Here is a 9,899-nt window from a genome sequence, read left to right on the forward strand (position 1 = left end):
GAGTGTCATCACTTGAAGTTTGTATTGAGGTTACACAGTCAGACACCTGAGCTGTTTTAATCCGTGGGTAGTTTAAATAAACAAATAAGTAACATCAAGGAAAAAAGTGAAGATGGCAGTAGGTTATTCATTAGAGTTTCTCTTCTATTTTGGAAGTCTTTAAATAATAAATTCTTATGTATAAACAACATGGATCAAATATCTTAAAAAAGACAATAGGTTCAGGTGCAAATAGAGAAGATGTTGAAACACAAGAAAAAAAGGAAAACAAATTCAAATGGCAAGAGTGAATTCATATTCTACCAGTGTTTGAAATAATCATGTAGTGGAGTTGGAAATTGTTTAAGATACAGATTGAAATGTCTTATGATGGAGAGTTCAGTTCAGGTTCTCATGACATTATACAGCCACTACATTAACTAAATGACTCACCAAGTAAAAACCATTCTCCATTACTATTACTATTAATATAAATATCTAAAATTCTATGGTAGAGAATTCTGTGGGGTAAAACTGTGACTGAAGAGTTTCCTGTGCAACACAACCTGCTGGTAAGAAGATAAAATAGTGTAAATAAAATAAGTGATGGTTGAGTTTATGCTATCTTTTGTTGACTCTGTGATACTTTCTCATGCAGTTTAGCCCTTTAGTTGTCTTACCTGCCTGTTTTGGTGTTTGTACTGTTTCATGTGAATAACGCTTTCCATTTCCTCTGTGGAATCTGTCACCTGCCTCCTTTTTTAATATTGTAACAGAAGTTGTGTCATAACCAGAAAAGTTCGAACATTTCTCATGAGATTCACATCATTTATTGTTTTTATTACTACACAGAATCACTGCTGTAGACGAGCAATGGAGAACTGCTGTGGTCTACTAACTTCCCAGAATAAACCAGGTACTGGTAACAAAAGGAGTAATAAAACAAACTGACAACATGTGTTGTAATTTCTATAACATTTTTTTTCATTGACGCAATCAATGAGAACTGCTGTGGTCTGCTAACTTCCCAGAATAAACCAGGTACTGGTAACAAAAGGAGTAATAAAACAAACTGACAACATGTGTTGTAATTTCTATGACATTTTTTTTCATTGACGCAATCTTGAGATTCAAAGCCCTTAATAAGTTCTGCGTTGAGGCACACAATAATATCAATCTTCACATTGTTGACTTGGCTAAAACTGAAATATTCTGAACAGAAGACAACGTAATCAGTGTAATCCATCATTGTTTAAATGTCTGTATCTAAGTTCTCTGTGTTTCTGTGTCAGTTCCTCTGAAGAGCATTGAGGTGGAGCTGGAGGTGAGGGATCATGTGGCTACAGTGGTCTCCACTCTCAACTACGAGAACAAGGAGGACAAACCACTAGAGGCTGTTTTTGTCTTTCCTCTGCCTGGAGATGCTGCTGTCTGTCATTTCAGTGCTAAGATTGGACAGACACAGATTGTAGCTGAGGTGAAGGAGAAACAGCAGGTGAGCTGGACAGAAAGATTTACTCTGTGTAAAGGAGCTGAATAAGAAACAGTAAACACAGTGAATGTTCCTGACATGTGTCTCCTGTACTCATACAGGCTCATGAGGATTATGATGATGCACTGAGCTCTGGTCAGCAGGCCTTCCTGTTGGAGGAGAGCGAGCAGAGTCCAGATATCTTCTCTCTGAGTGTGGGCAGTCTTCCTCCAGGAGAGAGCGCCTCCATCAGGCTGGAGTACGTCACTGAGCTGGCTGTGCAGGCTGATGATGGGCTGAGGTTCTGTCTGCCTGCTGTGCTCAACCCTCGCTACCAACCTGAAGGTAGGACAAGCAGCTGTTCCATTGTCCACACCTGTACAAACAATTTATTGCAGCAATCCCTTTCTGTTTTCTCGCTTCCCAAAAGTGACTTTTCATTGATGATTTCACAGCACGGCTGAAGTCATAGAGCTGTTCACAGAAACACATCATTCTTCATGTATTTTCTTGTGTAGAAACTGCTATTGATCATTAACATTAAAATCAATTAACGATGAAGAGAAATCCTGAGAGAAAAAATGAAAAGGAGAAAGAAACAATGTAAAACTGCACATTAACATTTATATTCCAATGTTTCCTGCAACAATAGAGAAGCTGGTGCCAAAGACCTTATGTGTGTAATGTTCATCCCATCTGAAGCCACCAGCTTCACATAACCTCCCAGCCCAAACAAAAACCATGTGACTCCCAGTTGTCTCTCACGTTGTTTACAGGGAGTGAAGGAGCCAGTGTCCAGGTGACCTCTGTCCCAGCCTCTCTGGTGTCCTACAGTCTGTCTTTTTCTGCCCGACTGTCCTCTCCTCGTCCAATCTCTAAAGTAGAGTCCAGCTGTTCCTTGGATCCTCTCCAGTACCTCAACACTGATCAAACCCAGGCCACTGTAGGTAGAGTGACAATGTGTCTGCTGTGTGTTGTAGTTCCTCATTACAACTTCATTTATATTTGTGTGTCTTGAACTGTAGATCAAGTTGGCAGCAGGACACAAGTTTGACAGAGATGTTGAACTGTTGATTTATTACAAAGACGCCCATCAGCCCACTGCTGTGGTGGAGGCAGGACAGGCCTCTGCTAAGCCTGGTGAGTTCAAGTTGGTCAAGTTATTAGTTTACAAACATAATGTTCCTTATCCTCCAAATGATGATGAGTTGGTGTAAATGACAAAATGTGTGGTCATTTTTCTGTCCCTGTTATGTTTCAGGATCTCTGATGGGTGATCCAGTGGTGATGGTGAGCCTGTACCCTGAGTTCCCCCAGTCTGTGATGTCTTCAGTCCCCTCATGTGGAGAGTTTGTGTTCTTATTAGATCGATCAGGGAGTATGGTTATGCAGATGAGCAGCAAGGGTCATCAGACTCGCATTAGCAGTGCCAGGGTATTTATCATGTTATTTCTCTAAATCTCTCATAGTGTTCCTCTCATGCAGTGGTAGTCACGATATTTTCTATCTTCCTGAAGGATACTCTGCTGCTTCTGTTGAAGAGCTTACCAATGGGCTGCTATTTCAACATTTACAGTTTTGGCTGCAGCTATGAACACATCTTCCCGTATGTCAATCATTCATATCAGTCAGCCAAATAAAGGCCGTTCTGTCTTTTAAGTAGATGTATGTGTGCATTGGTGCCTGTATTTGTGTGATGACAGTGAGAGTGTGGAGTACAACCAGAAGAACATGGAGGAGGCTCTGAAGAAAGTTGAGGAGATGGAGGCTAATCTGGGAGGAACAGAGATACTGAAGCCACTTCAACATATTTACATGCAGCCTTGCATTCCCAGTCAGCCGAGACAAGTAAGAGACACACACCATCTATCTATCTCTTAAACGGCTTTACATTGAAATAATACTTTCCCTCACCCTAACCCTAATCATTGCCTCATTGTAACCTTTACTTTAAAACAAAGTCTTAACAGGTTTTTACCCTCAAAAAGCTGTGGAAGAAAAAGACCCCACAACGTTAGTATTCCGTAACAGTTAACAACAACTTAATAAATGAGAACACACACACACACACACACAAACTTGTGTAGTAACAAGTTATAAACCTCAAAACCTGGACCTTCAGTCTTTACTCTTTAACCTAAAAAACGTTGTATCCTCAGCAGAAACTAACACAGTTCTCAGCACATGCTATCTTTCTGTTTGTGACATTATTCAACTTAAGTCTAAACTCTCCTCCCTAGCTGTTTGTCTTTACTGATGGAGCGGTGGGGAACACCAAAGAAGTCATTGATCTGGTTAAGAAGAATTCAGGTTCCCACAGGTGAAAGCACAAAAACACCCACAGTATTTCCACACTGTCTTCCATGTGTTGAGTGGATCTAAATCAACCTGCTGTATTGTAGGTGTTTCTCTTTTGGGATTGGAGAAGGGGCCAGCTCTGCTCTTATCAATGGCTTGGCCAAGGAGGGAGGAGGTCACGCTCAGTTCATCACGGGACCTGACAGGATGCAACCAAAAGTGAGTAAACACAATGAAGATGCAGCAGTAAATCTGTGTCTGGACAGAGACCATGGTTCCAGTCAGTAAAAACTCAGTGTCTCTCCCAGATGTTTGAATAGATTTTTACAGTTCTGCATTATTTTTCAGGTGATACAGTCGCTGCGGTTTGCTCTGCAGCCAGCTGTGGTGGACATCTCAGTCACATGGGATTTACCAAAAGGAGTGTCTGTCACTGTCCTCTCTCCACCAATCACAGCTCTTTTCCAGGGTCAGAGGTCACTGGTTTATGGCCAGCTCACTGGAGAGGTAGGAGCAGCTCCATGTCATGTTGTGTTTCAGTCATCAGGTATGTGATGACAGTCATTAACATGATTTCTAACACTGTAATGCTTTCTCAGAGTCCAGAGGCAGCAGAGGGCTGTGTGACGGTGAAGTACAGCCTGGCGGGTCATCCCTCTCACAACCAGCTGCACTTCAGTCTCAAACCTGCAGGAGACACTGGGTAAAGCAGGTTTTCATTCAGACAGCACTGTTCTGCTTTCAATCCTGACCTTAAAATGAGTTTGATTATTTCGAGAAAATCAAACAGAACAGCAGCAGGCTGTGAGAAACATGACTGGTGAAGGGTCGTGGGGGGCTCCGTGAATGCATGAACATGTATTCATGGAGCCTATCACAGCTGTCATCGGGTGAGAGGAGGGGTACTTAATGTTATTTATCTACATTTAATGTTTCAGTGCAGCTTTGGACACAAGATCTGTTCTTGTATAATCAGAGTTTATATGGTAACTTTAAATGTATGAATATTGTAGTGACAGAGCTGTGGACTGAATAAAAATCTGCAGCTGTAATTGTTAAATTAGGATTTGGACTATGCTTAGAATACCCAGTGACGTCTTTTGGGGTTTTTTTTTCCTGTCGTTTGGGGACAGGATAGGGGAGGGTAAGCGCTTTTATTCAAATTTTTTATGTTCTAGTTTTCTTCTGCTAAATGACTGGAGTCTAGGTTCACTCTTTTATGTAACTGCTTGCACCCTGACTAACTCCTCTACATTTGGTACCTCTTACTCAGTTACTTTAAAGCTTTGTGGCTCTTATGTCTGGTTCACTTAAACTGGTTTGGGACATGTAATTAAGAGGAAGAAGATTTTAATACCCTTCGTTATTGCTAAATAATTTTAGGTCAAAATATTTAGCAATAGTCAACTTTAGGACAAAACCAAGGTTAGGATGTTTCTGAAAGTAGCCTACATCGGTGATGTTTGCTATCAATAACAGTTAGAAGCATTCATTGTGGCGTTTTAGATTTATCAGTTTGCTATGTGGTAGATATATGACCGCTACCTGTTGATGTGGTTAGACGTTTGAGAGTGAAGCTGAGGCACAGGCCTCGGAGGAGGATTACATCCCGGCTCCTTCTACACTCCCACGGACAAGTGGTGCGAGGTGGTGGAGGGAGGGGAGGGCGCTATGAAATGCGTGTCCATGAGCAGTGATAGACACTCTGTTAGATACACCCCTGGACTTGATTGGTGCATCTGAATGTGGAGCGTTGGATGTCTTGCAAATCGCGCTACAGGCTCTAGGTGGGGCCAGAGGAGATGACCTGCTTCATGCAATTATACTTGAACATAGGGTCAGTTTCAGCAAATATGACAGAAAGTTAGTTTTATAAAACTTGCCTACTGCACCTTTAAGAGACGGCATCCCTTCCTCCTGGAGATACGCTTCCATTAGTCTACTTCTAAAAAAAGATAAAAACCCTTTAGATTGTTCATCATTTAGGTCTATTAGTCTCCTCAACGTTGACTACAACATTGTTGCAAAGACACTGGCTCGGAGATTGGAAAACATCCTTCCGAAAATAATAAACCCAGATCAGGCAGGGTTTGTAAAATCAAGATATGGCACAGATAACGTACGTACGGGCCCTAATTTCATTAATACGATTAAAGCCTTCTATTCAGACCCAATAGCCACAGTGAATACTAACGGCCTGCTGTCTGATGGCTTCTCAGTGCGCAAGGGTTGCAGACAGGGGTGCCCCTTGTCACCTTTATTGTTTATACTGTTTATTGAACCTTTAGCCGAGGTCATCAGAATTAATCCTGATATATTGGGGGTGAGGATAGGTGAAGAAAAACACATTATTTCTCTATTCGCAGACGACGTCCTTTTATATCTGAATGAACCTGAGAAATCAATTCTGGCAGTTTTGAAATCTATAGCCACATTTAGTATCCTGTCGGGTTATAAAATTAACCTAGGGAAGTTGGTTGCAACGCCCTTTAATATCCCCCAGGACATGTCAATACAATCTCCTTTTCAAGTGTCTAGGGGGGGTTTCAGATACTTAGGTATCTTTGTCACTCCTGATTCAAATAAGCTGTTTGAAACTAATTACTCTCCCCTAATTCAAAAGATTAAGAATGATCTGACAAAATGGGCCTCCCTACCAACTTCTCTCCTTGGGAGTATCAACACTATAAAGATGAATATTCTCCCTCGATTGAACTATGTATTTCAGAATCTCCTGTGCTATTTAACCCCTGCCTTTTTTAAGTCACTGAATTCTCACATTTTTCGCTATATTTGGAACAACAAACACCAAAGAGTTAAGTTCTCTACACTTACCAAGCCAAAGGATCTGGGTGGCTTGTCCCTGCCCAATTTACAATTTTATTACTGGTCTGCACAACTTAAAACAATGTCAAATTGGTTTACGAACAGGAAAGATTCATTATGGTTGGGTTTTGAATAACTATTCTGTTATCCCAGAAGGCTTAACTCCCTTCCTTTTATTAATAATTTAGATCAGTTACACCATCTCAAGAATAACATAATTGTTTATAATACACTACTGGTTTGGCGAGATGTGAAGAAATACCTGAATATTCCCCCTGTCATCTCTCTCTATTCTCCCCTGGCTCTGAATCCAGACTTGCCAGCACAGATTAGGAGTATCGGTTTGAGGGAGTGGACATCTAAGGGCCTATTAAACATCACTGACCTGTTGGGTCTCCGAGTCTGTTAAGTCATTTGAGCAAATCAGGGCTGATTTTAATATTCCCCACAAAGATTTCTATAAGTATCTCCAGATTCGTCATTTTATAGGGTCTCTCCTGAGGACAAGCAGGATCCGCATGAGACTGTCAGAGCTGGAAAACACTATTGTTCTGTCCAAATCTCCCAAAGGATTGATTTCCAAGATTTACACTTCACTAATTTGGTGAAGTGTAACTCTTTGGGTGATAAGCTGCAGTCGATGGGTGTTGGTACGTCCACTGTCTCTTGGATCACTGTCTCCTGGATCACTGACTACCTGACAGACAGGCCACAGTTCGTGCGTCTGGGTCATGTCCTGTCTGATGTGGTGGTGAGTGGTGTGGGAGCCCCACAGGGCACTGTGCTTTCTCCGTTCCTGTTCACCTTATACACCACTGACTTCCAGCACAACTCAGAGTCATGTCATATACAGAAATTTTCTGATGACTCTGCAGTTGTAGGGTGTATAAGCAGTGAACGGGATGAGGAGGAGTATAGAAGGTTGGTGGACGGATTTGTGGGGTGGGCTGGAAGAAATCACCTGCTGCTTAATGTGGACAAGACCAAAGAGATGGTGATCGACTTCAGGAGGAAGGGAACAGCTCCTCTGCCCCTCAGCATCCTGGGTAGGGATGTGGAGGATTACAAATACCTGGGAGTGACCATCGACAACAGACTGAACTGGAGGACCAACAGTACAGCTGTGTACAAGAAGGGCTGAAGCAGACTCTATTTCCTGAGGAAACTGAAGTCCTTCAATGTGTGCAGCAAGATGCTGGAGATTTTCTACCAGTCTGTTGTGGCCAGCACACTTTTCTCTGCTGTGGTCTGCTGGGGGAACAGCATTACAGCCAGTGACGCCAACAGACTGAACAAACTGATCAGGAAGGCTGGCTCTGTCATTGGCTGCAGACAGGACACTTTTGAATCGGTGGTGGAGAGGAGGACTCTGAACAAACTGTTATCAATCATGGATAACCCTGACCACCCTCTCCACCACACAATAGAGAGACAACGGAGCACCTTCTCCAGAAGGCTCAGACAACTTCGTTGTCTTAAAGAACGCTACAGGAAATCTTTCCTGCCCCAAGCCGTCAGTCTGTACAACTCCTCAACTGTGAGTGACAGATGACACTCTGGACTTTTGTTTTTATTTCTTGCACATTTGCACATGTTTGTTTAGGGTAAATGGCTGTACATTTTTTAATCTTTTTACCTATATTCAGTACATACTTATCTTATAATCTTGTTAATATTGTGTATACTTATTTTATTTTTATTGCTGATTTTAGCTTTTGTTATATTTATGTATGGTTGAATGCCTGTACATTGCTGCTGCAAAGGAGAAATTTCCCAGTTTTGGATTAATAAAGAAACTATCTATCTATCTATCCATCTATCTAATTTATGCTGATTTTTCAGGCTATGACACTCTGAAGTTGTTGTGGGAGCGCGACCTGGAGGTGACGTTTATGTATCTACATTTATTGTTTTGGTGCAGGCTCAGACACAAGCTCTGTCCTTGTATAATCAAAGTTTATATGGTAACTTTAAATGTATGAGTATTGTATTGACAGAGCTGAATAAAAATCTGGAGCTGGTGTTCTGTACTCAGCTGGCTTTGGATTGGTTGTAGGTGTGAATGATTTTCTCTCTGTTATCACTGTGATCAATGGAGACTTCTCTACTGTGTCTTGTTTCTCAGCCAGTGTGTGGTGGGTTTGACTCCAGCTCTCTGTGACCCTGAACAGGATATGACGATAAACTGACAAACATCAAAACAATAAGTGCTTCCTTCTCTCTCGTCTGCAGATTAACAATCCACAGGTTGGCTGCTCGCGCTATGATTCACTCTCTGGAGATGAAGGAGAGAGAGGATGGAGGACAGAAAGATGGAGGAGTGAAGCAGAAGGTGGTGGAGCTCAGTGTCCATTCAGGAGTGAGCAGTTCTTTCACTGCCTTCATTGCTGTCAACAAAAGCAGTGGTGAAGCGATTCAAGGACCTCTGGTGCGCAGAGACGTTCCAACACCAAGTGAGTGTGAACAAATGAAAATTGATATTCTAACTCAAATCTTTGAAGATATTGAGAAATTATAATATACAAGAGAGACACAACAATGTGTTGCTTAACAAAATTCATTAGTCTTTTATACATCACTTCTCCCTTTTTACTTTGACTTTTAAATGAGAGCATTTGGGTTTGTGTGTGCACTTGTTCAACTGTTCATTCTTGTCTTCACCTGAGATCCTTGTTGTTTTAAAATCTTGAAGGTTTATACAGGGCTACAATTACACCAGCATCATATGAATGCAAATGCGATTGGAAAATACATGTTTTCTCTTAATACATTAAATGAACATAAACACTGAACTAAAACCAACACACTTCTTTGGCTGAACCTAAACATATTTGCAGCTTTAATATGGAAAACATTGTGCATGTTGATGCATTCACATGTCTTTATGTGTTCACATCTACACTGTCACACTCAGACCTAGAGTGAGGGTAGGTATGCCAGAAGGCTAACTGGAAAAGGTGTAATTTAACCTTAAAATATTGAAAAAAATGGCAACACTAAGCCCATTTGATGCCAAAGATGAAGTGGTTTATTGTCCTTTAGATACCGTCCACAGAAATGTGAGCAAACAAATACAAAAATGCTGCAGAAAAATATATTTACAATGTACAAACCAAAAAAAACCCCATTAGTCCACACAGCACCACAGCCCTTCACTGACTCCTGGGCAGTGTAGAACTAGTGATGGCCGTCTGACACCCGAGGCTCCGACACATGCGCCGTAGCTCATGAAGCAATTGTATCGAACCACTGTGCCGAGGCGTGGTTCGGTCACGTGACTAGTGACGTTTGAAGCACTTGAGTGACGTTCGAAGCAGTTCAAGTG

General features: G+C 41.6%; 1 protein-coding gene across 1 annotated transcript; it reads left to right on the forward strand.

Annotated features, from left to right (window-relative positions):
* Nucleotides 1-852: 852 nt before the first annotated feature.
* On the forward strand, nt 853-6,506 carry LOC311497759 (von Willebrand factor A domain-containing protein 5A-like; the record flags this gene model as incomplete). The annotated part of the gene is made up of 12 exons (XM_084558133.1): nt 853-895; nt 1,251-1,474; nt 1,573-1,795; nt 2,227-2,393; nt 2,476-2,590; nt 2,712-2,884; nt 2,968-3,056; nt 3,154-3,298; nt 3,691-3,770; nt 3,853-3,967; nt 4,097-4,255; nt 4,348-6,506. 12 exons carry the CDS (start codon nt 853-855, stop codon nt 4,453-4,455), a joined length of 1,641 nt encoding a protein of 546 aa, XP_084414259.1. The 3' UTR covers nt 4,456-6,506.
* Nucleotides 6,507-9,899: the final 3,393 nt, after the last annotated feature.

The sequence above is a fragment of the Chelon labrosus genome (assembly GCF_963514085.1).
Source record: "Chelon labrosus genome assembly, chromosome: 13".
Classification (NCBI taxonomy): Eukaryota; Metazoa; Chordata; class Actinopteri; order Mugiliformes; family Mugilidae; genus Chelon; species Chelon labrosus.